Here is a 27579-nt window from a genome sequence, read left to right on the forward strand (position 1 = left end):
AGCTGCTTGGACATGAGATGTCTGTAACGGAAAAGGTGCTGGTATTCATCTCCTTTTCAATGAGAAAATCCTTGTGCCATCTCCTGCTTCAGGCACAAGAACAAGGTACCAGCTGCACTGCTCAGCACAGCTTGTGAGGCTGTTTTTATGTCCCTCTTAAGGCTCACCCTGTTCCTCAGGCTTTGGTGGGGCTCCACTGAAGTCAACACTAGTGCTTCTCCCCCAGGAAGTCCAATTCTTTTTGGCTTTCTTGCCCCACAGTATCCAAGTGCATTAAATAGCTGAGATACATAAAGACCCTTTAGACAGTGTGGTGTGATGATGCACGTTTATTCTTTTAATCATGTTCTGCACTGACACTTCAGTGACTCAATGTCCTTTTGGGATCTGTGAGACTTACCAGAAATCACAACAACCTTTTTATTTCAGTTACTGGATAGCACCTGCAAACCAACAAACTTCTGTAAAGACGAACTGCATCTTCACTTTAAGAAAGATGATAATTTTAAGTGAATCTTTAAAACCTTTGTTTTATAGAACACAGTGTCTTCCAAGGAAATTGCCTTCTGGAAAATTAGTTCTTGGCAAGGACAGGACAGACAACTTATTAAGAAGTTGAATTAAGAATCCTCTACTCTAGCTATTGAATGTATGACTCCAGAAAAGAGAAATATATCATATGGTTTTATTCTAACACTTCTGTTATAGCTCTATTAATAATAATGTTTTGATGAATGAAGTACATGAACCTTGCCAAAGCTGATCTAAGCATGGAATGTCTACAATGTAGTCGGCTACAACCATTCACTACTTTGAGTAGAGTTCAAAATTTTGATGTTTACATTGAATTTCCAAAGTACACGGGGAAAAATGAAATAGGAAAAGCATTTACATCCATTTTAATTGGTGGCAGGCATAAATTCATCGAAACAAAGGGGGGAGAAAGACCATTTAGCAGAAACCTCAAAAAGTGCAGATACAGATTTGTTGAATGACAATCTTTCAAGAGCTTCTCCTGCAGGCTCAGCCACTCTTTTAGACATTATGCTCATGACACACGGTCACACAGACGTTCTCAAGATGGATGAAGATGAAAGCGCACTGCAGAAACAACCCGGGTGTTTGGCATGTTTCACTCTGTTTGCGAAGGAGATCTCCTCACTTAATTTACCTTTCACTGCTTTGCTTCGAGGTAGTCGGTCTCCACCTGTTACAGACTTAGTTTGAGTAGTTATTACCATAAATCTTTACATGGTGACCTATGCCACAAATTACATAATATATTAACTTTCGTGCACAAAAATAAACTTGGGAAATAATAATTAAACTTAAAGAACATCATAGAAAAATCACAATACTATTAACGGGGAACATCCGATTCTGATATAAATTTGTACTGCAAGAATTTCATGATGGTCAGATGTGAAACTTCATATTTAGAAAAAGAAAAAGTACATCAAAATGAATAATGCTAGTAGTAATATAAAGCCAAATCACACAAGATCATTTCAAGATCAATGTAATGAATGCTTATTATTCAGCAGAAAAAAAAATAAATCAGGAGCAATGTATAAAATAATAGTGCAAGAACAGCTGCAATCTATTTGTTCTCATCAGTTTTGAGATTTTGGTTAAAAACTTTACAGCTGGAGAGAGATGCTGCTGAAAAACTCAGATTCCACTCAGTGGGCTGATTAAGGCACGTCTTTATGGACTTCAAATGTTCAGTTTCTGTGTTCATGTCTATTGAATTCTGCGGCTCCGAGACTTTCACTTGTAGTGTGCTGTGAGAAAAGAAGTGGGATTGGGAGAGGGGGAGAAAATGAGACAAAGTTTAGTACATTTTCTTCTTCCCCTGCAAACAAGCAAACTGGTAAGAGGCAAGATAAGGTGGTGGCAGCCTGGGTATTCTGTGGGGTTTTTCTGCTGTGTCACTGCGCTATGTTCCAGGAACACCAAGCTAGAACCTGACTGCTGTGCTCTCCATGTTGCCAAAGTAGATGGGGCTTGTTTCTATTGAAATAGCGTGGTCCTGGTGGTTGGCAGAGCCTGCTGGTGCTATTCCTCTGCACAGAAGGGACCGGCCCTTCTTCAACTGTGTCCAGCTGACTACTGTAAAACCATAGAGCAGAAACTGAGCAAGAACTTGGGGTTGGTTTTTTTGCTGACATTGTTAATTTAGTACAGCCATGAAAGGGTTACTATGTTGGCAGTGTTCGTTTTGTTTTAAATCTAGGAAACTAAGTAATACAAGAAGGGAAAGAAACCCAGGCCTTTGTGGGGATCACTGAACAGATGAGGCTGTAAGTGTGGGTTGAATCACACTCTCATTGTGCATATAGACTCACAGAACAGCATCACAGAATGGTTTGGGTTGGAAGGGACCTTAACAATCATCTAGTTCCAACCCCCTGCCATAGGCAGGGACACCTTTCACTCCACCGAGTTGCTCAAAGCCCCATCCAACTTGGCCTTGAACACTTCCAGGGATGAGGCGTCTACCACCTCTCTGGGCAGCCTGGTTCAGTGTTTCACCACCCTTACCATAAAAAATTTCTTCCTTAACATAAATAACACTGTCATTGTCTTCTGAGTGTGCACAAGGTGGTAGAGTTTGGGAATCCTAATTTCAAACCTCTCCTTCCCTGCTATTCTTCTCTTTCCCTGACTACCTCCTGCCGTGATCTGTGCCCTATGTGCAATTCATTGTTTCTCACAAACCTTGTCAAAGATTTCAAGAACTGGATGAATGAAACAAAGTTGGAAATATTTCTAATTACTGAGACATTAAAAATCAAGTTGCATGTGTTGTAATTAAGGGCAGAAAGTAACAATTGTGCTATAACCTATCTGTACACGGTTTCTCCTATCAAAGGGGCTCTTAAGCAGTAAGAATCTCTGAGTGGCTCTTGCAGCATTTCAGGAAACCAGGTCCATCGCAGGATGTTTAGGCGCCAAGTATCAAGGACTCAATCTGCTGAAGTATGTATAGTGTTCCCATGGGTGAACAGTCTAGCTGGGACATTCAGTAATCATAAGACTATAACCTAAAATACATTACCTTGTGTTACTCAAATACTATTGACTGACTTTGATTAAACTTTTTCCAATGTCAGGGCAGGAGGGAAAGACAGGTTGTGTAAGAGCTAAAGTCATTGTTACATTTCACAGAGCATCTGAAATGCACTTTTCATTAGTTTACATTTTAATGCAAGCTCTCTGGAAGGCTGTGTGCCTTTCTGACAGGGTGGTGAAACAGGCATTTCTAAATTAGCAGCCCTAGCTCCTAACCCTTCGTAACTGGGGTACTGCCCCCATGCCCAGCGTTTCCTTGTGTGCTTACTCTTCTGCCTCTCTCTTTCGTCATGTTTTTGCCTTGTGCTATTTCCTTTCATTCTTTCTGGTCTGCACACGCTCTTGTTGCTCTGATCTGTCCCTTCCCACAGGAGACACAGAGTGCAAGTGTAGGTGACAGAGAAGACTTTAGTCAGCAAGGTTAACTCTCTTAAATTTACAGCCTCTTCAGACTTGAACCTTTGCCCTCACTGCTGTGCAGAAAGTCAAAGTCTGTTCTTATGGCCGTGGGATTACGTGTGTGTATGAGATGGTGCTAATGCTGACTGCTGCAGTCCTGCGGCCTGCCTCACCCCTGCTCATTATGTGCTCTGCAGGCATGGCCAGGTAGCAAAACTTAACTTACACTCTTAACAGAAACAATCTACAGTTAAATGAAGAGAGTGCTTGTTTTGTTGTTTTGTTTGGGGATTTGTTGCTGGTATTTTGGGGGTTGGTTTTTTGTTTGGTTTGGTTTTGTGGGGGTTTTTTTTTGGTGGTAGTTGTTATCTCAAAGAACAGAAATGCCTCAGGAACCAAGAATTGCAAACTCTGAAGTAGCAGATACCTACAACATGCTTTAAAGAACAGCATTTCTACTGTCTTTAAAGTAGTAGATACATAAACCTTGTTCAACAGCAAGCAAGTGCCAGACAGAAAAAGCTAAAGGCTCGGGCTTCTCAAATGATTTGGCATGTTACTTCTGTACACAAACCAGGAATCGCACTGTTGGTGTGGCCCATTTTCCAAAGAGCACTGCTAGCCGTAACAGTGTGTACACTAGGTCTCGGTGGAATTGTGACCATAATTCCTTCCCCTTTGCTTGGACTGCAAATGCAGAGTTCCGTGATACCCCCAAATAGCTCTTTGAGTAGTTGGCTCTCTCAGGGACATTCCTACCCTTTATATTTTAGGTTTTGTACAGGTTTGTGTACGAGGTGTAAAAGGCAGGACTGAGCCTGCAGAACTAGAACTGAAGTATGCGCTGGTAGTTATTATGCAGTAATTTACCTCTCACAGAAGAGCTCTAGGAAACTCAGGAATCTGGCATTTTAAGAGCATGCATAAAAACAGGAACAGAAAAATGTTAAATGAATATTTTTGTCAGTTCCCCAGTATAGGTAACATCAACATAAAAAGCTCAAGTATTTTAAGGAAATTTATATCACAGCAAAAGTGGTAAACAATAGGCCTGAGATCTGCATTAATATACTTGTTAACCAAGAAGAACCTAGTCTTTCATCTTGCTTTTCATTCTTTTACCTATAGTGATTTATTTCCTAGCTGTTGATGTAACAAGGCATGAAAATGGTGTATTTAGACAACACTTCTTTAAAGCAGAGAATATAATTTAAGCATAAAATTAAACAGAAGCAGCTGAATTTCTCCAGCCAGATCCACCAATAGATTCTACACTAAATTTTATTCCACTCCGCTTACAGAAGGTGCACGCAGCAGCCCTCCTGTCAGGAAGACCTTACAGAACCCAAGGAGCCTACTCCAGCAGAGCCTGGAATGAGGCTGTGGGACACCTCTGCTCTACAGCCTTCTGGAGTTCTCCGCTACCAGTAAGAGGATGGAGGTCTCTTTACCTTCCCAGACAACAGGCATTTACTGATTTATATAATGGTCTCGAAAAAGGTTAGAATTTCCAATTCTGAAGCCATCTGTTTGCTGTTGCAGCAATTATCATCTGCTTTGTTTTTATTCCCTTGGGACTGATTCAGTTCATCAGCTTCTGTGCATGTGATCGGTGGATGTCAGCTAGGGTGCTCCTCTAATGTGGAACATAAATTCCAGCCATGGCATATTCCATAGTTCTGCTTTCACTAGTGAATTTGAAGACAGGCCAACTGTGCTAAAAGCCCAGTGAAAAGGAAGAAAAGTCTTTATTTTTTTCAATTCTTTGTATGATAAACTAGTGACATTTCTTGAAAACTCAGATGCTTTTCTTCATCTTTAACTACTCTTGAAGTGCTGGTAACATATTTACTGGTTAATTTAAAAGATTTCATATTTCAGAGTGTACAATAACTGATCCTGATAATTCTTGTCTCTTCTCAGAAAGTAAATATATATATAAACACACACACACACGCAAAATGGAAATGAGACTGTATCTTTTTGATCTGAAACAACTGCAAATTAAAATCCATGTATCTCAGGCAGCTGAGGTGCGTGTTCCTGCAGTCTGTTGCATGCTGTATATGACTGCTCCTGAGTCCTTTATGTGAATGAGTGGCAAGGTGGGAGGCACCAAGTACCACACTGAGGATGTGGACACACGGAGGTTGTGTACTGTGACAGGACACTCTGCTCTTGCCTTTCTTTGGATGCTGCTGCACATAGAACCCATGGGCCTAGAAAACTGTCAGAGATGACTCCAGGGTTCATTTTTCATCTGTTGCTACTCAGTTCCCAAGTCACCACTACCCAATCATCTCTGAACTTACTTTCTTCCAACAGTGTTGGAGGCAGAGGTAATTACCTATGTTACTCTAACAAATCATAGCAGCCAAATTCAAATAATGCTGATGGACTCTGAAGTCCCATCTCCTCTCCCCTGGCTGAGCACACAACCCTGTGTGTGGTTAAGTCTCCAGGCCTGCTAGGACCAAAAAGGATCATCTCTCTCCACAAAAATTTCCTCCTATCATTAAAGCAAGAGGAATTAAATAGATAGGTCTTCGAATTCAACCTTCTGCTAAAGCAAGCAACAAGAGGCCTTCCCAGGCTCCCAGGAGCTGAAGAAAACTCTGCTCTTTTCCACATTTCCAGATAAACTACTCGAATACAAGTATTTGTGAAATTTTGTTTCTTTCTTTAGTTCAACTCCAATCATTGTTATAGAAGTGCTGACTAATTAATAGGAGGATGTGAGAGCAATACTGTATAACTCGATAGGCTGCCAAGCACACACATGCATACAAATATTCTTTGAGCTTCTTATTTTTCCATGCAGTTTGGCACTGCATTTTCCAGGAAAACCAGGAATTTGACACCTGTTGTATGAAAACAACAAAGTTAAGAAATACTTGGCTAGCTCAGGTCCATACTGAGCTAGCTAGTTCATTAACTCTGCTAAGTTAATCTCTGCCTACGATGTGTCAAGGACATGTAGAAGAAGTAGGAATAGGGGTAAATGTTTCTTATCTGTTAGGTGACTCCTCAGCATTTCCCATTAAAGAGATTACCATCAAATGTTGTGTTTGCAGGCTGTAAAATGACTATGAAAGTATCACTGCAGAGTTATGTTTCTCTAAATCTTTTGCAACACTTACTTATTTCATAAACACTTCTCCTTCCCACCTAGCTGAGGGCTAGGGCAAACTGGTTTTTACCTTCCTGTCTGACAAAGATTCTGCAGACTGCACTGTTTAACACTGCCATCAGTGAGGTGCAAACTGACAGCCTGGAAAGCATAAGAGTACTGGTGAGTTACAACATGGATCTGAGGCTTTTACAGAAAGGCTTCAAAAAATACTGAGTAGAAACAGTAAAACCTCAGCAGCATAAAAAAATCTTCTCTGTACAAAGTACTTAGATTTTTCCCAAAAAAGAAAACAGAGGAATAGATTAGGTTTAACCCTACAGCACTATAGTAGCCTCAGCACCCCTTCCAGCAGAGGTTGATTCAATAACGCAAGAAACACTGAAATGAAAGCAAACCAAGCACACACAGATTTATTCTCTCTAACATTTAACTCATCTTTTTCCACAATGCCCAAATGCAACAACAAAAAATCTACAAAGAAATCTACAAAGAAAATGTTACTGTCTCATTTCTGTTTATCAAATGGATTCTCATGGTAGTAAGAAAAAATTTTTTTTTCAGTTGAGTGGATGGAATCCCATTTGGGAATCTGAGAGAGAGGAAGAAATGCCCTGGAAATAGATGACATCTCAACTAGATCAAAGCAAGCTGGGGAGATAGATAAGTGATATGCAAGAGGCTTTTAAAAATTAGACCTAAGAGCTGGGTTTAACACAGCTGGTACTGAGACAAATAAAACAGTACACAAAGCAGAACCATGACAGGAGGGGAATTGAATGTAGACGAAAAGACAGGGTGAGAAGTCAGAACCAGCCACAGTCCCAGACTGAAATGATGGCAAAAAAGTTTCTTTTGCTCTTCAACACTAACTCAGAAATGTTTGCTTGGTTTGAGGGAAAAAAAAACCCAAAACATGGGAAGAAGAAAGGAAATAGGTATGAAATACATACGAAATATATGAGAAAGATAACTGAGAGAGGCTAGTAGGAATTTGCTTAGCACTTGTGGCACATCAGTGAAAGCAATCTATGACAGAAGCTGACAGACATCTCACTCTTCCTATAGATCTTTTACCAGGTGTAAAAGAGAGATAGCATGGAGCAGCAGAAGTACACAATGACAAATACGCAGCACAAAATAAAACAGGGAATGAAACCGAGCTGCACTCATTCTGCCATGCTCCTGAGGGCATGCTTTGGCACTCACAAATGTGCTGCTTGGAAAAAAGCTGATGCATGATCTGAGAAGGAGAGCAAAGTATGAAGAGAGGATGCAGATGAATGTGGAACCAGAGGGTATTAGTCTGGATGGTCCGAACAGTGTTTCAGACCTGGGTCTGAATAAAACAAAGGAATAAAAACTATGGTGTGAAATAAACAGCAGTTCAGCAGGACCATGGCACAGTACCAATGCAGGTTGGGCAATTCTTTCACAAAGGCACAGGCAGCTATAGCGGGTCACAGATGAAGCACAAGTCAATGCTATGTTGCTGTAAAAGTACAAGTAACATGATATACAAGAAGCAGTGGGATTGCCAACACTGGAAGAGATAGCCAGTGCCAATGGTGTGACATGATGGGAGCTGAGCTGTTACGAGAAGCGGTTAGACATCCTGCTTGGGCTCATCAGCCTCCCCAGAAAAGTGTGCATGCTTTCTATGCTCCTATGGGAGAGGAAAGCAAGCAGAAAGCTGCAGAGAAAACACAGCTAGTCTGACTTACTAAAGTGAGTGATATAGAAAATACCATTGACAAAAATCACACATTGAGAAAAAAAGAAATTAAAAGTGAGCATTTAGATGAGAAAACAAGTAGTCAGCTGAAAGCTGGCAATGCAATAATGAGGGAAAAGAAATAACAGATGGAGGAGATATGAAAACTGAAGTAATTCAAGATGATCCTTTATGCATTGTAAGGAGAAGAGGGAGAGAAACGTGTCTCAAGAACAGCATTATTTTATCAAGGTACACTGCAACCAGTCTAAACAGTGTTTTGAGTCATAACCTGGTTAGGAACCTGATAAAAATGCATGGAGAACATTTTAGTTATTTCTCAGTTACAAAAGCTTCAATATTTTATTTGACCAGCAGTGAAATAAATTCTGTTTTTTCTAGTTTTTTATACAGCACTATTAAAAAAATCCTCACAAACATCAAAGTAATTAAAAAGTTCCAATTAACATCTCAATTGGGACCTCAGTCGAGGTTATATTCACTTCAAAGAAGTGATTTTTCTCTTAAAATGGTGCATTAGATGTGTTCTCATAGATCTCATAAATGTACATATCCTTGTACATATATATATAGGTACAGGTCTATAAATCATACATTTCTACATACTTGTATTTATTAAAAAAATCCCAAACTTAGGTTTCCAAATATTTTCTTCTATTTTAAAATATCTAATAATATATTTTTTTTTAATACCTTGGAAGCTAACTTTGTTAATGAGGACTCCATAGACTTTCTTTGCCAGATTACACACCCAATAACACCAACATGTTTTATGTCACATTGAACCACAAAACATGACACCACCTCAATGACCATGAAGGGCAGAACTGTCAAACTGCGATGTTGCAGTGGTGAGTGCATTTGAATGCAGAATGTTGCTCTTAAAATCTTGGCATTCCATAGAAAGCAATTTCCATTCAGATGTATCCATCCAATTAGTTGCTGATCATTGTAAAAATATCTGGCTTAATTAGAACCTGAAGGCTGTCAACAGCTTTCAGAAATACTCAGTATGTTGGGGAACACCCAAGATTCAAGGCCATTTGAAAATGCAGTCTATTTTTTTTCATGTTGACCATAGGAAACACCTCATGATATGAAAATGCTGTCCTTAGAACATGGCAAAAATCTTCTTCGTAGTAAATTAATATCCAGTTACCAAATGAATACAAGGAAGAAGGAACATAAAAAATGAAATATAATCTCTAACATCTACTAAATGATTACCTACATTTGAAACAAAATTTCAGATAAGTCACTAAGATTCAGCACCACTCTGTAACACCCTGCAAACAAATGTTTAGACTTTCTCCTGAAATCCTTTAGAATAGTAAAAACATTTCTATTAGTCTCAAATCTTGTTTAAGCTGTATCTTTTGACCAAATCAAAATTGATAGTGCATGTAGTGACAGTGGGGAATGGCTTTAAGCTGACAGAGAGGAGATTCAGCTGAGACATAGCAAAAAATTCTTCCCTGTGAGGGTGCTGAGGCGCTGGCACAGGGCGCCCAGAGAAGCTGTGGCTGCCCCATCCCTGGCAGTGTTCAAGGCCAGGCTGGACGGGGCTTGGAGCAACCTGCTCTAGAGGAAGGTGTCCCTGCCCATGGCAGGGGGTTGGCACTAGATGATCATTAGGGTCCCTTCCAACCCAAACCATTCTGTGATTCTATGAACTAACTGGAGATTCTAGTGTAAGATGCTTTGCAAAAATTTTGTGAAAGAAAAACACCACCAACTTCAGCACATAAACCATAGAGGAATGCAAACTAAGGCACAGTACACATGCCTTTATGAATTAAAGCATCTTGAACAGAAATATTTTACCAGAGTTCAACATCAAAATGTGGAATTGTCTCAGTATAATTAACTGCTTTGTGATGATCAGACTACATCGACACTTCCTTTACAAAATTACAAATTTACAATCACCACAGGCTGTGTTGATCGACCTGTATCCTATATAACAGTAGCTGAAGCTCTGCTTTAAGCGTAAACTCCTAACAGAACAAAGGATTTTAAAAGGCATATGTACCTGTCATAGCTTCACAACTATGGGAGGCCTGGCAAAACTGTTTTCTCTTCTAGAGAACGGCTTAAGCTGTTAAGTGTCTGTATTTATGTAGTTATTACCAATACCCTAAAGAAAGCTGAACAATTTAACCATTTCCTCAGGACTTAGGACAAATAGAAAAGCATAAGTATGAGCATCTCAGTTTTTGAGGAAATAAAGAGATAATAAAACAATACTGAATGATGAAAAAAAACCTCACTTATGTTTTAAACTGGATATATAAATCCTACACAAACGCTTATTCATCATGACACTAAACTACTGAAATTTCCTTTCAGGTAAAGGAAATAAAAGACTTCAGAGTAGAGTTCTTTGAAAGAAGTCTACTACTCAAACAAGAAGAAGTAAAAATCCTTAGCTCAGAACCCTCAAAAGAACCAGAGGAACAGCATACCCTAAGGCAAGATGTAAATGACCACAGTTTAAACTCACACAGCTCCCAAACTTTATACAGCTCACAGTAGATCACATGATGGGAGAACAAGACAAGGGAAGGAAAGACTATATAATTGGATTTGGCAAATGGAATTCCGGAGTGTAAAACAAGATTGAGTATTAGGCTGTGGTATTAGAGCTGTTGTTGTTGCATTAAGGGGAATGAAGGAGAGACCATTAAGCTCATTTAATGAGTCAGGATTTATTATATATGTGTGGTCAACTACATATCAAGTCTACCTTTTTTGCTTTTATACTTTTGCATTAAAAAAAGCCCACTTACTGAGTCATTCATTTCAATATTCTTCCTGCATCTTCTATTAATTTTCTTCCTTTATTTTATGGCTGTCTGTGAAAAAGCAACTTCTCGTCTGGCAATTGCAGTTACAAACATTTCTATCTGCTTACTCTGCATCACAGGTGAAACTTACTCTGATGAAAAGCCTTTGTGAAAAGAGCTAAGCTGTTGAAAAGCATTTCTCAAAAATCAACGGATTTAATGGCTGTTACACTACGTCCATTTTGCATTTTATGTAACCCAATATTTTAAATTTGTTCCCCACTAGGAGTATAAAATGTGCTGCTTTGTGATAGAGAAAGCCCAAGAGACTTGCTAAAAACCAGTTCTTTTTGTCACCAGATCAAAGACTGATGTCTTCCATAGTAGTAGGAAAGCGATTCACACTGTAGCCTTATTGCTACTGTACCGCACTGCCACAAGACAAATAAGCAACAATACTGGAATATTAATGCCATACTAATATAGATGTGTAAAGAGTTCACAGCATTTTCCCTCCCAATTTTAAGAAAATTTCTGGTAACGGAGGTCAAAGTTAAGGAAAGTTTTGTCTGTTGTCATATTAATATAGATGTAGTTTCAAGTGCACAATCGAGAACACTTAGACTCATAAAGATACCAAGTTTTCATAGTTAGATTCCTAACTCTTGTAGTCAACTTTGAAATTATTACAAAGATTAGCAAATTCTCACTGTTAAGTACTGCACTAACTTGATCTCCCTAAGATAGCATTTAAAGCCAGCATTGAAATATAATGAAAAATCAAAATTGAAAATTTATATTCTCTACCGACAAATACAATAGATTTTCTTCTAAAACTCCAGACTACTGGAGAAAAGCCAAATTATAATGGAGAAAATTATTTTAGATGAAGAAAATATCCTAGCTTCAAGTGATTAGAATTGATTTTTAGAAGCTCTTCCATGTGAACTCCCACCCTGACACAAAGGGTAAGTAAACAGGTATGTGATGTCATCACAGCCTACAGTTCTGCCTGCTACTGTAGTAGGTCCACAGCCTCCTTTGCATCTGTGATAAATCCACACCCTCTGAAGGAGATTTTTTTAAATACTCAGTATACTGTAAGTTTCTAAAATGGAGTCTTTCACAGTGTCCTGTTTTACTGCTGGGTAACAGTTTCTCTTATTTCAGCTTGGTTCTCTTGAAGCCTTTTGGCCAAGTCCAAAGCACATGAATGTGGTCTTCAGTGTTATAATGAAACACAGTGAACCACTCTCATTGAGAGAAAACATAAATGCTTTCCTAAAAACAGGCTTACATAATTTTCTTTGCCACCTCAGAGAGTAATAATGTTTCACTTTCACTGAAGAAATTAAAATAGTCAGAACATAGATTTACAGTAAAAGGGGACCACTGTTCAACACATCAAATGCATTGTTGAAGCAACAGTTCAAAAGTCATATGGACCAATGTATCTACCAGCCACCTTATCTTGAATAAAACAGGTAATATGAAAAAGTGATCGACTTCCTTCTGTTGCTAGAATGAGTACATGGCTAGTTCTGGTTGCTTGATACTACCTTGAGCTGTAAGAACTCCAGAGCTTTATTCCCACTTGCACATTCTAGCAAAAACTGAGTATACATAAACATTTGATAACAGTGTTCTGCCTACCTGCCACAATGCTTCACAATAAAACAGCATCACAACACCTTTTTCTTTCAAGCATATTCAGTAAGACACCAAGATCAGTAAAACTTGAAGAAAAACTTTAAATATTGACCATAAATGTGTAATAAGAACATTTCAGGCATGACAACAGAACAATGATGCAATTTATGATACCACATCAACAAAAATACAGTCCAAAGAACACATAAATGAATAATGATGTTTTCATGTGCATTAAACTTCCAGATGTAGGAATTATGTCTGAAAACAGATACATGCACAGCTAGAAATCATGTTCGTTCTTTTTAGCCAGTAGCTATACTTTAGACTAAAAATGCTTATATGATTTCCTTGGCTAGTGCAGACAGTACACAATGTTGAATCAATGTGCCAAAACGAGACACCCTTTTCTATGTCAGACAATCCCCCAATACTGCAACAGTATCTCTGAAAAAAATTGGGGTTTGTAAGTGTGAAGAGAATTCCAGAATCATAATTCTTTGTCTTTTAACATTTCGTTTATCAGTGAACTTTCTAAAGACAACAATTGATATGAGAAACTATGAGTAAAAGCGAAAATAACAAAAATCGTAAATGAAATAATGTAAAATATCAAAATAGTTATCAGATTTCCTAAAGATCCAAAACTAAAGGAGGAAAGTTATCAGGTAAATAAAATTGAGTCCCAATTAAAACTAACATGAGACCATATCACAGTAATAGGCCTTACATTGCCATAGCAAGAAAAGGTTTAAATATTTGAATGCAAAATTTTCTTAACTACAGTCAAAATTATGAAATAAATCTATGAGAGAGCTCTTTCTTCATTTGCAAAACAGAAACAGATAGATGTTACCCTTTCCTTTTCTAGGTCTGGCTCTTACAGCAGTCTTGTGTCAAGGTTTGAACTTCCTAAAAACAAGGTTTGTATGTTGAGTTTAGCTGCAAATCAGTGAATTAAAATACAAAATCACAACCTAAAGATAAAAAATGCTGTATTTTGGAAAAGCAGGGTTATGCTGAATGAGCTTAATATGATGAATCTTATATATCACATAAAGCACAAAAGAAATAAAGTATACAAGAGCCATAATGTTGTTTTTACTACAACTTAAATGAACTCTTCAGTTTATAACCGGAGATAGTTTTCTACAAAATATAATACAAAGGGGGGCCTAAGATTTTGCTCCGGTATTTTGAAGAGTTTTTTTATTCCTTTGGGCAATATAATCAGATTAGCTAATACAATATTGTTTCTATAAACAAATACTTCTGCAGTAATTTAATTCCTATTGCAGAACCTTTTTTTTTCACTTGGTATTTCACACCTTAGTTATTTTATTGAAATGAGTTGAGACTTCTGTTTAAGGAGATCTCTTCACCCACCGGAAGAAATAACTTCGTAAGTGTACCATCTTTGTAAGTAATATAACAGCCTTTCTAAGATCACATTTGTATTACAATGTATTATAAATATCTAGCTTCAAAAACGGATTTAATTTCACACTAGCCTAAAGAGTTTCCAAGCCAATGCATTTAGCATAGTAACTGTGTATCGTACTCGTCTAGCATAATTTTGCATTTTAAGTTGTTGTGTAAGGATTCAACGTACAAACACTTTATAGTCATCAGATTTCACTTGGCAATGAATAGATACTAAAACGGATCTCTGAATGAATACTTCTCAGAAGTACGTAGTACGATTTTTTACCATATATTTATAAAATCATTACTGATTTATATTAGAAATCATTCAATGATGACTTTTTTAAAACAAGTAGATGATAATACACTAAATTTCTGCTTCGTTTTCATTATTTACCCTTCCTCACAATATGAGAAACTACACAGTGGAATGAAATTCTGTTCCTTTTGAAACCGATAACCGGTTGTGACCGAGTTCAGACATGTCAGAACTTGATTTGTTGTATGAGCTGTTTTAGGTTAGCTCTTTTTCTTTTATCTTGGTGTGTTATACTCGTAATAGAATGTAACACACCTACTGTAGCTGAAAGATTCATGTAAAATATTATATACCTTTAAAAATTGCACTTTTCGGCATTACTCTGATGCTATGTAATGGTTAATTTCATGACTTCTCTGAAATTAAAATGAATATCATGCAATTAAAAAAAAAGTAAAATCCAAAGTGCTTAGTTGTTTGACTTCTCCAATTCTTTAAGACTACAATTTTAAGATGAAGGGGGGAACAGGAACTTACCTACTTGGTACTTTGGGTAATAAGTTGCCATTTGTCCACTACTGCATGATTGTCTCTTATGCCTTTTCCTTATATTTGTATCAGTGGTCTCCCATTGTGGACTTTTTCTTTTGTTTATTCTGATAAGAACTTCAGAACTACCAGCAGGATTATCATCATGGTTTACACCTCTAAATTTTGTGCTGTGAAACTGGTCATCCAGCCTTTCAGTCACTTTAGAAGAATTGGATCCTTTAGATGTTTCCATTTCATTTTCTTGTTTCTTTAATGTATTTTGTTTAGTAGAATGGGACCTCAAAAGAGGATGTCTTTTTTCTTCCATATAGGCCTGAGTGCTTTTACTTTCAACAGCTTCCGGAGAATAAATGACATTATTTAACTTAAATGAATTGTGCTGCTCGATATGGTTGATTTTTTTCAGAAATATCCTACAATCTTTAAAGGTTTTGGCTTTCCAAGTATTTTGAAACAATTTATCTTGGCTTTGCTCTTTTCTAACATTTTGTTGGCAACAAACTGTTCCGTTTGTCTCTGCATGTGACTTAAGTATATTTGCTAAACCAGGATGTGGGTTAAACTCAGAAGATCCCATCATCTGTTGAACAAATGCATCTCTGGCTTCATTCTCAGTTGGCAAGAGGCTACTCTGAGATTCTACCAAAGTCTGAGTGGGCTGGATTTCTACTGTATTTTTTTCCTGGAGCTTGGGCATTTCATCATTGGCTTCCCCACTTGTACTTTTAAACAACTGGCTTTGGCAAAAGAACTGCAGATTTTTCTGTTTTGATTTCCAGCCTCCGGGAGCCTGGTTATAGAGCTTTTTCATCTGTCCCCATCTATCACGCCGTAGCTTCTTAAATTCATTTCTTTTTAATCTGGCTAATGTGAAATTACTTTTCATGCTTAAGACTGGAGACCTCACCATGTTATGTAGTATCTGTAATTTCCCTGCTGGTTTGGAAGGCGAGGATAGTGCAAACTTTTTAAAGTGCTTTCTGAAAGGGCAAGTATTAAGATCAGATTGTTTAGCTTCCATCTTTATCTCTCTAGTACTAACTACTTCTAATGGATTGCGAGCATTTGCCTTTCTCACTAGAGAGAGAGACTGCGTTTCTGTAGTTTGCATAAACCAGGTGCAGAGTTCATTCATATTACACTTTTTCTGAAAAAGCATTTTTATAGGTGATGTTTCAAGTTCTACAAGGCAGGAGTCTAAACGGTTTGACATTTCAGTATCACAGTCTTGTTCAATGGGATTCCCTTTTTCACACTCACATTTATCAAACTCATTTCCCCCCACTCGCAACCAGGTATTAGTTATTTGTTCAAATCTATTGTTTAGTTCTTCCAACAAAGTGTCACTTGAAGTGGAAGTAGGCCACCACCTGAGAGAAGGATTAGATGAAAAAATGGGATCCGATGATACTTCATTAATGGCCCCGAATTCACCATCCTTAAGATCCATTTTTGCATTTCCTGAATTTCTCAGTTCTGAGGTATCTTTGGATGCTGTGCTCTGATTTGATTGCCTATGTTTTTCCTTTCGATCTTTAGCTTTTTTCAAATGGAGTTTGTAAGATTTATGTAGTAAGGCACTTCTACAAGTAAATGCACTAGAAGATGCTAATGAATGTAAAAAATGCAGCGAGGGTTTTCTGTCTCTAGCAGAATGTCTCGATGGAATTTCATGTTTTCTTGACACTGTTGTAATAACATTGTTTGATCTATCCTCTCTAGAATCTTTCTGCATGCTCTTTACTTGACCCATATTATTGCACAGTTGATTTTTCCTCTCCTGTGGTACATTTTTTTCTAACACACTCTGCTGTTGCAAAGGAGGCAAACAGTTGCTAATACTCACTTTTCTTTCCTGAGGTGAAACTCTATTAACAGTCACAGATATGCCGGAGATTTTTACTTTTGCTGGCCTGCCGGGTTTACGAATGGTGGTTAGCGGTTTCTTAATAGGCCGTATAATATTGCTGCACGGATGTGGTGATGCTAGGTTACTCTTGATAGGTCTGACATAGTCATAACCAGAGACCTCGTTTTCAGTAGAAGAATTTTGTAAGGCTTTTACTATTTCAGTAAGAGCATTTTCAGTTTCCACATTGTGCCTTACTTTGCTGTGGTCATTAGCAAAATTAGAATCAATGTGTTGTGTGGGCAGAATGCTAATTACATTTAGATTACTTTCAGAAACATGTCTTTTAGTTCTTCTTGACCTTCCAAAAACAACTGTCACAGTAATATTTTTGTTGCTGTTAACTTCTTCCATTACTCCTGCACTCAAGTCGGTACTTTTACCATCACTACTAAGTTTAGGTCTAGGTTCTGTACTTTCAGTCATGTCTACTTTTGGTTTAGGAGGCCGTCCAATAGGTCTCTTAACCTGCTTAACAACTTGAGGACCTATTTTCTTTGGTCTACCAGGTTTTCTTTTTAAAACCAATTCACTACTACTGCTTGGTTTCTCCACAACTTCGTCATTTTGTTTTGAGTCATTTAAGGTAGTTTGACCAATTGGACAAAAGCGTGTAACTGCTTCTGCATAAACACAACTGGACTCCTCCTTGGTCTCATTTTCACTGTAATCACAATCCTTGACACAGATTGCATGAGAAAGGTCTCCTGTGACCTGTTTGTCTAACAAAGTGTTGGAGTGCCCCTGAAACAAACAAATATCTGTGCTTCCTTTAGAAGATGCAGCTGCAGATGTCAAAGTATATTTGACTCCTTCACTACTATTAACCTCTGAGACAAACATAAGCTTAATAGGACTGGAGTAGTTTAAGGGAGATGAGATCTCCCCAGCTTCAGAAGTTGTATTTGAGTCCCCATTGTTGGAAGTTGAACTGGATGAATTAAAGGTCAGAGATTTCAAAAGGCTGTCATTTATTGCTTGATGTATAACCATTTCTTGTTTGTTTGTTGTCACACACATGGTTTTGATTTTACTGCTGCTTGGCACATGTGAATGTGGAAGGAAGCTTTGTCCTTTGAATCCCATTTCACTCACAGTGAAAGGCAAGCCTCTTCTAGCACCTGGGTTCATAACCGGTTCGTATGCATTAACTTTTTGGCTTATTCTGTAACTATCCAACAATGAGTTGTTAGTCTTTCTGGCTAAGCTTATTGTATCTTCTAAACGCTCTACAACAACTTGCAGATTTGTGTCTCTCACAATTTTGCTGATATTTATGTCACTGCATCTTTCAGCATGAACATCTTTATTTAGTTTCATTTTTTCCAAACTCTCACAAGCATTTTTTGCATTGGATGACTTTCTAAACACAATATTGTTTGTTACATACACAGAGTACCATCCAGGAGGCACAATATTACGTTTAGTTCTGCCCAAGATTCCATTACTCTCATCCTGTAGAGGAATTTGACCAGTCTCATTTAAGGTTGCACAATCTCCTTGCGTTTTTGCGAGTTTCGCCTGTCTGGCTGCAATAGCACTGTTTTCTGAAAGAACTAGAAAGCCAGAGCTAGTGTGAAAATTAGTAAGAGGTAGTTTGAAAGACTCTGTTTGGTGTAGTGGAAAGCACCTTGGTTTGGTTTGGCAATTCATGCATGGGTTATTTTCAAGATGTTGCAAAGCCTCCTCTTCTATCACAGTAAAACTGTGTCTTTTATTTGGATATATTTTATCGATTTTTCTGGTGGATTTCTTTGCATTTCTCTCAGAAATTGACTTTTTTCTTACAAGGGTTTCATCAAGGCTTGCAAGCTCCCTCTTGATTTGCAAAGACTGTCGTCGAATGAATGGTGAATCAGGAGAATTATACATTGAAAATAAAGTTTCCTGACGCTTGCGAAATCTTGTTTGGATGATTTTATTTTCCATTTGTTTATCATGTTGGCGAAGTAACTCCATAAAGCTGTAATCACTTGCCTTAGCATTATGCAAAAGGGAGGTTATGAAGTCTCCTAATTTGACATCGTTTTCTGGTGTCCTGTCACTGCTAGAAAGTTTTACAAGATTTGTTGCTATATCTGTAGTGTCTATTGATTTTAGCTTTTCATTAATGCGGTCCATTAAATCTTGAAAAATGGCAGAATGTTCACCTTTCTCAGCCTTCTCGGGATTTATATAATAGTTGTTGCTTTCTTGGTCTGTTGATAGCAACATTGTCTCTTTTCCTTTGCATGTTTTACTTTCATATTCAAATTTTCCGTTGCTTCCTTCAGCTGGCAAGAGGGATGGAGGCTGGTTGACGGATATTTCAAGCTTGTTGTCTAAAGTTGGGAAATCTGTAACCGATCCTTCCAATGATTCAAATTCTTTACTCTGTACAGGTGATAGTGGAGGTGGTGATGGGCTGCGAGATCTATTTGAATTTTTAATGCTGCTCAAGAGATCACAGTCCTTAGTTGAATATGTACATGCTGCTGCTTTCCCAGAATGCCAGTTGTAATTTTGCAACTGTTCAGCACAATACTTATGAGAACTACATGCTTTGTTCACCATTGTCTTAATACATCCAATTGCTACAGCTTGGCATGACAAAGAATGGAAATCTTTAATACAGACAGACAGAGGTGGTAAACAAGTGTTTGGTCTTTGAGTTTGTAAACAGCACCTTTTTGTCAGCATATGCCCATTGCAATTACAAAATGAAACGTGAACATCCTCTTCAGTAAGGGAACTGGGAGTTTCAGAGTGGACCAAATGTGTTTGCTTGCAACTGCAAGCTATAGGAAAGTTTTCATCTTGTATTAGAAATTTTAACATAGCCAAAGTCTGTTGCCAGTGATATGAACAAAAAGACTCCAAAACTTTGCTTAATGTTGATTTTCCTTTTTCAAAATTAGCTGTTTCCTCTGAATTTGCATCAGCTGTTGAGCTTGAACTGAAAATGAAAACAAATCAAAACAAAATATAAATTACAGTAAAACACCATATCTAATGCTTGTTACAATGGTAACTCAAACCTAATAACCTGAAGTTTGCAAAATAGTTCTGTTCTATTTGCACTATACTTGCGAGTGTCACTAGCAATGATGTTCATCTTATCTATAGCAGTGATAGTCCTATCATAAGAAAAATCATCAGGAAAAAATTAAGGGGAAAAAAATAGTTTGAAACATAGCTTCTGATATCTAAAATGTAATGAGAATAATGTTAACTTTCTGATATTTCAAACTACCTTAATCAATGAAGGAAAACCTCACCAGGAACCAAGGGAGCTTAATATTACTCCCACATCACAAAAGTGAGGCACAGAGAGGGTAAATGCCTTGCCTAAGGGCACAACTCATGGTTGTGGCAAAGGCAAGAACAGATCCTTCTCTTCCAAATCCCACACTAAGATATTCATATAGCAAACTGTATTAAATGCTCTTCAGGATACTCTTAAAGATCCTTTTAAATACATTTTCTATTTATATATTTGTTTTTTCAAGAACACTTAATGGGCTCAGAGAAAATTGTGAAAAACTGCCACTTGCTACTGTTATTGTTTTTTGCATATAAAAATTTCCCTTCTAGTTTTTAAATAAACTGCAGTGGTGCATCACAGGCTCTTCGTTGCAATATACTACACACAGGCTCGGATTCCTTCATTAAACAGAGATAATCACCACTGGAATAAATAACTTCCGTGATAAAGGTCAATATCCTTTAAATCTCAAATACAGGGTAGGCCTATATCTAAAAAAGACTTCTGAGCAGTTGTTCTCAAAGATATTAACTCAAAATCACTCATAAAATACTACCTTAACTATTTAATGAATTTCTTACAAATTATTAAAACTAATGTCACTACTTACCTAATAAATCATTTATACTGAAAAGCTGAAAATTTTCCATGGCAGAAATTAATACGGATATTTTTTCAATTAAATACAAAATCCTTATGCTGAATAGCAACTATCAACAGATAGTTAATACCTAATTCAAATGTTTTACTGAAACCAACTGCATAAGCAGAAAATATTAGAAGAATTCTGTTTTAGAAAAGTATGTATTGTTTAAACATATCACCAAACTCTGAACATGACACTAACTTTTTGCCTTGCTATTATCTTGTGTAATTTTTTGCATCTAAGCCTGTACTTTGGAAAAAATTCATTTTGATTTGGTCTACAGCTGTATTATCAAGGAAGAAACATATTTAAAATTTCTATAAAGTTACCTATTCATTAATTAGCTCATACCCAATGTTATTGGCATTTAAAATAATTTTAGCTTAAGGTTTCTTACTGGAAGTTACATGCAGAAGTTTGTATTTTTATTGTCCCACATGGATTTTAAAGTTTAGAGCTTAAAACTAGTTAACTATACTTCATAATTCCTCAAGTTTTTTCCTTCTTCTGTAAAACTTTGTATGAAATGGTATATATTCAAAATCAAGCATCTAGATGATACTAACTCCTAAAAGCATCAGATAATTGTGAATGCCCTAGCTGAAATTGTAATTATGTTTAAACTTTGAATAATTGAAGTGTTAAAAAGACAAAAACCCCTCTACACTTTCAATCTAAAGTAAAACCAACATTCAAGGGCATGTCATTGTCAGGATTTAACCGGTTTTGAGACGCTGCTTCACTGAGAAGAGTCTGAGTGTTACTCGATCCAACAACCTCAAGAGTCATGAGGTGTTGAAATGTATTGCTACACTTGTGAAAACAAAGCTTATTCTAGCAGCACAGTTATGGATAAAAAATAATTCCCCTGCCATCATCGTGACTTCAATTAAATAATGTTTTGAAAGGCCAGATAGAAAAAAAAACGAACATGGCACTAGGTCTTCAATATTTTGCTCATAAATCTCAGTAAATTTGTTAGGTATTAATTTGGAAAAAAGATGGCTATTGTAGAGTCTTTTCAGACTCCAGGCAGATATCTGTCCCTCTAGACTCACCAGGTATGTCTAATGGAGTTTCACTGGAGAGCTTTAATTGAATAGGACCTGTTTCATAACTGCTATTGAAAGTATGCTCACTGGTGGAAGAAACCTCCCTAAAGCTTTCTCAAGGTCAGTAACCAAAATTTCCAAAGGCCTCAAAACGGCTCTGAATTCGCTATTTGGAGATGAACCTGTTGTATAAAGTAATATCCTGGTTATCACAGACATACTGGACATTCTTCCAATACAGTTTCTTTCCAACTTATCGGTCTAACATCTATAAGCTGCTTTCCCTTAACGTGTGTTAGTTTCTAAAGCTGACAACTTCAGCTATTCTACTGCAACAGCGCCACACTCCACATGATCTTCCAAGTTCATGAAAACACACCAACCCCTTACTCTGTTACCATTTCAGAGCACAGCTTACTATGCAACAAATTAAACCATTAAAGCAACCCATTTCTTTAAAGTGTCTCTCTGTAGAGCTGTCAATATACTTACACTAATTTTTAGGAGCTTTTCAATAAAATGATGGAATTATATTTCAGTTTCCCACCTACAGCCCTTTAAATATGTGCCGTCACATAGTAATTTAGGCTATCCTCAAGATAAAAGGCTTACACAACTCCCTAGAAGGAAGAGCTATCGCTTTCCCAATTGCATACTTCCTTCACAGAACAGTCTTACACTTTCTACAAATCACACATGGGTAGGAAACTGAGGAAGTGAGAGGATCAATATGCACTGCTCCCCCAGTGCCTTTTGTGCACAATATCTCCAAGGACAAAGGTTAAGCACGGAACGATGTTACCTCCCTGCTGGAGGACAGGGATGGTTAATACCACGGAGTGGGGATTGACTGGAGTAGAACATTGGCACAAAGGCAGAGATGAGATAAGGTTAAGTACTAGCCTTTCAGCGTATTATTTTATGTATAAGAAAGTAAACCTTTGCCTCCTCCACAAAGCCAAAAACTATCAGAAAGAGCTCTGTCAGAGGACTCCCAAAAGATGTCCCTTCCTGGTGTTCTATCCTCTGTCGTCTCAGCCACAGACAAGATAGATTAATCTAGCAACTTCTTTGCAGACTGGGAACAGAACACACTTCTAAGTACTCATACAAACAGCATAGAACTATTATAGAACAGTAAATTTGTCCTATAGAAATGTTTGTTTTCTGACTTTCCTAAGTAAATAAATCCCTCAAAAAAGCTATATGTTATCTGTAATATATAATATTTTTTAGCTGCAAACTAAAGGATATAGCTGTTATAAATGAGAAGAAATTTACAGAACTAATTCTATGAGTAATGCATCAATTCTGAGAGATTATCCGTCTTGAAAACTACTATTTCTGGTATATAGAATACTCATAGTAAAATTAGTCATTATGTGCTTAATTTATACAGTTCTTGATCTTATGCTACTGCTAATGAACTTGTGCCTCAGGAGTAAGTCAAAGGAGTCAGTGTACAGGTTTTTGTTTCTTTCTTTTTTTTTTTACTGAATGAGCAAATCAATCACACATCAGTGTTGTAAATTTATGTGCAAAAGCATTGAAGTGCTTTACTACAAATTACAACGTAGAAACACGTTAACTAAACAATTAAATTCATACAATCAGATTTAGAAATATAACAACACAAAGAAGAAACAGAATTACAGTACATTTACAACACAAGACAAATACATGGAATTCATTAGAAAATATTGTAATAAATAATTCATGAATTATAGTGCAATTGATTTATGCATAAATATAACTAATTGCCTAAAAATCAGTTGTTAACAAAAATCTGTCAAAAATCAAGGCAGCCACAGAGTTTTACTAAATTACTGCGACAATGGAAATACTGCAATTAAAAAACAAATACAAGTATTTGTACTGTAAACAACTAAAAAAATCAGTCTCACTAAAGTTAATATACAATTTAATATAAAATTGTCATTAGCTACCAGAAATGGTTTAAACAGCTTTACTGAGCAGTAGTTCTAAAAACAGAGGCACTGTTTTTTAATATAAAATACTTGAGAAACATTCAAATAAGTAGAAAGCATGTAGGGCTTGCTTTCGCCTTCATTTAAAATTCTGTTGAAACAGGAATTTTCAGAAATTGTCAATTATTAAGTAGTGACTGGTAACTGAATTTATAAAACAGTTCAAAATGTGTACTTTAAATGACATTTAATGGAATACATAGGGGTTGGGATAGGAGAATCTAAATATTTCCCTGCCTTTCCTTAGTTGTGTAGTCAAAGGTTAACCTAATAATTAGAAACAAATAATTCTGTTCCTTTAAACACTTACAGGTTGAGTATCATCTATAAACTATCAAAAAATATTTTAATATACTATTTCTGACCAAAAAATAAATACAAGTACTAAAATGTTGAAAATTAATTATAATATTACATACAAAACTACTGAGTACTGTTAAGTCAATAGTAAAATGATCCCTGATTTTATGAATCCTGTTAAGTTTTTGGTCAGGTCATCTTTTAAATGATATAAAAAGAGTACTCTAACTTGCCTTCAATATAAACTTTTGACTCAAGTTTATAACATTGTCTGAGGAGTAGAAAACATCAGTATGGTACAAATATTAGGCAAAGTATTGAAGCCCCAGATTTTTGCAAGTAAAACTGTATAAAGACAGATCTTGAAACATTTAAGGTTTTTCAACCTCATTCTTCTGTGGGGATATATTCACAAATTAATCCTTCCGGCCCCCTCACAAAATATGGCTTAATTCTTTTAAAATGAAAGATGACCCTGACATCTGCTGTTTTATGACCTCCTTGTTATCAGGTACAGTTCTGCTTAAAAAAGGATTCATTCTGTAATATGCAAGTAAACTTCAATCACTGAAGAAGATTCAGTATAGATCTGAGAGACCAGATCTGAGACACTGGTGGTGCAGTTTCGATGGAGTATTTTGCTTTAAAAAGGAAGTTACCATTTTTTTAGTAGCGTTAATATGGGCTAGATTTTGCCACCAATATTGCAGTATGCTCTCCACGTTTCTAATGGCAAGTTTATCTATAAATCAAATTACCTCATGTGGCCCATATGTATCTAACATCCCATTTCATTTATATAATCAACCTATACACATGTGAATTTGTTGGGTGAAAAAAAATGTATGCGTGTGTACTAAATGTATAGAAGTTGGAGAAAAGTCTTTTTCTATGCCAAATTATACATTAAAAAAAATACATTTTGAGAGGAAAAGGGCATTGATGTTCGGTATTGAATGTATGAAGCAAGCCCCCATTCTTCATTTGTAGACATATACTTTGTGATAGTACACAAAAAAATTAAGTATGATATAAAGTCCAATGTGAATACTTTGAAATTCATATAAAAACTGCAATATGAAGGTAATTGGTCTCCCTTAAATTCTATTAAAAGTTACGTATTTAAAGTGAACTGCCTAACTTCTAACTACCAAATTTATAAAGAATTTATATTATTGAAAGTTCAAAACAGCTTCACCTTTTAATATCTGTATTTCTATCAAGACCCTGAACTGCAAATTTGGTTATTAGCAAAATGATAATGTAACTTGGTATTCATTTGAAAAACTGAAAATGTTTTGAAATGTCACAGCAGCAAATACATTACAGTTACAGTGAGGTTCTTCAAAAGGAGTGTGACACAATCCTTAAATAAATTTTAAGTAGTCATAACATCAACTAACCAGCACGTTTCAATATAAAAACCCAAACAAACCCAAACCATTCTCAAGCTCATTCTGTGCACATTATGAACATGCTCTAAGTTGCATTCCAACTTTCTTCTTAAACCTTACAAGTTACCTTATTTGTCAAACTAAAAAGGAAAATTATGTTAAAGTTTAAATTATTTTATGCTCTCAGTATTCCATCTTATTTCATATTTAATAATTCTATAACTACAGTAATTTCTCAGATTTCATAAGTGTACACTTTGTAAACACCAATTTCTTTCTAAACCAACAACAAAATTTTCTTAAAATTATAAAAAAATGCAGTTTATGCCTGCTAAACACACATTTTTAGTAATGAAATATTTTTCTTACTTGTATTGGATACTTAAGCAACGATGAACTTTTTTTCTTTCACAGAATGTACTATATCCTACTAATACTTCACAAATCCACTTCCTTGTAAGGAACTAGCTTTTTAAAAACACCCCTTAACTTGTATAATCTGAGTTACTTACAATTTATTGCAAGTATTCTGTGAAGTATAAAATCTGCTAACCCTCGGTTGTGTATTTCCGTAATAAGATGGATTATTGAATGGGTAGAGTGGTTTTTCACCAATTAAAAATTATGCTTCACATGACAAATACTTGTTTTCTCAAAACATCTTTATGCTATTGACTACTAAATAAAACCTGAATCTTTTCACCTATTTATACAAGGATTATATTAAATACACACTATCAGAATTAAGTGAGCAACTCTATAATTCTGTCCACAGTGAAAACCCTGAATAAAACTATTTTTCAAAAGGCATGTGGTTTTTGAACTGTATAGTTTCACGTCTTCTGTCAGAGTGAGCATATGTACTTCTCACATGGTGTGTGTATATACGGACATACATACACACACACACAAAACAATTCGCTAACAATTATTCTACACAGGCTTGCTACTATTCTTGCAGCTGCCAGTCCCTGAATCTGTCATATTAAATAAGCCAGTATCTGGTAATCGGAGTTTCTTCTTCGGCGGAGTCTTCAGTGTTCCAGATCTTTCTTTTACTTTATATTCTAAAGTGCTGTGAGGTACCCCATAAATTCCTTGTGCTTTGGAAACACTCATTTTCCCACTCATTACCATTGCAATTGCTTCTTCCATTATTTCATGATCATACTGCCGATAGCGGCCACGTTTTTTTCGTGGTTGCTTATTATCTTTACGATCCAAACTATCTTCTGTATTTTCTGAGGTTCCATCTACTGTCCCATTCTTAGCATTAAGACACAAAGGAGAGAGGTCCCCATGCAGAAAGTAGGAGTCAACACTTGAGTGAGTTACAGGTCCAGAACATTCAATTTTGTTCTGTTTGGGGAGTATATTTTTCAATTTTTGAAGAGCTGATCCTTCTAAAACTGAGGAGGTTTTAGAAACGTGGTACATAACATCCAGAAGACCAGCAGTATCAGACTGTGGTTTGGACACAGAACTTATTCTTAGCTGAGGAATTTTTAATTGTACAGTAGGACTTGAAGTTTCATACTGTAGATTTTCACTTTTTTCTTTAAATTGAGTGACCATTCTCTGTAGAGTTAACTGGTGGAGGTAACTGGAAGCTGTTGGGAATTTTAATTCTGAGGTTTCAAGTAGACTGAGTTTACTTTTTTCTGTGCGCTCTGCTTGAGCTCTTGCCCACAAGGCTACTTTTTGTAGGACTGCACAAGTTTCTTTACTGTCTTTAAATGAATAACTATCATTGAAATCTCGAGTTTTGTTTTTAAAAGGTGCAGGCTTTCCTGCTGGTAAGGCTTCTAAGTGGAGAAGTAAAGTTTTTTGAGGTATGCCATAAAGTATGCCTGCTTTATTTATGTCCAGTGCTCCAGACTGAATGTCTTTCAAAGCTTTTGAGAGCAAACCATCTGCAAACTCAGCACTTCTTTCCACATAGTCCTCTCTGTGTCTGTGTAGTCTCCTGGATGGATGGAATGAAACGATGGTAAACTGATGTATGAGAGACTCTCACACAGCTATGGAAGGGAAG

At 36.6% G+C, this 27579-nt stretch overlaps 1 protein-coding gene across 10 annotated transcripts in view; it reads right to left on the bottom strand.

Annotated features, from left to right (window-relative positions):
* Positions 1–311: 311 nt before the first annotated feature.
* Positions 312–27579, bottom strand: part of LCORL (ligand dependent nuclear receptor corepressor like) — an 81616-nt gene continuing 54348 nt past the window's right edge. For 3 of the 10 annotated variants that reach the window (XM_030493217.1, XM_030493220.1, XM_030493221.1), the window contains exons 7-8: positions 14997–19855; positions 9959–13717 (exon numbers count right to left, since the gene is read on the bottom strand). In XM_030493217.1, coding sequence (XP_030349077.1) covers positions 13656–13717; positions 14997–19855 — 4921 coding nt within the window. In that variant the 3' untranslated portion in view covers positions 9959–13655. Of the gene's footprint in view, positions 1785–9958; positions 13718–14996; positions 19856–23344; positions 27511–27579 lie in introns of those variants that run through there. The other 7 variants (XM_030493218.1, XM_030493219.1, XM_030493226.1 and 4 more) reach the window with 7 other exon arrangements.

Source organism: Strigops habroptila, chromosome 7 (genome assembly GCF_004027225.2).
Source record: "Strigops habroptila isolate Jane chromosome 7, bStrHab1.2.pri, whole genome shotgun sequence".
NCBI lineage: Eukaryota > Metazoa > Chordata > Aves > Psittaciformes > Psittacidae > Strigops > Strigops habroptila.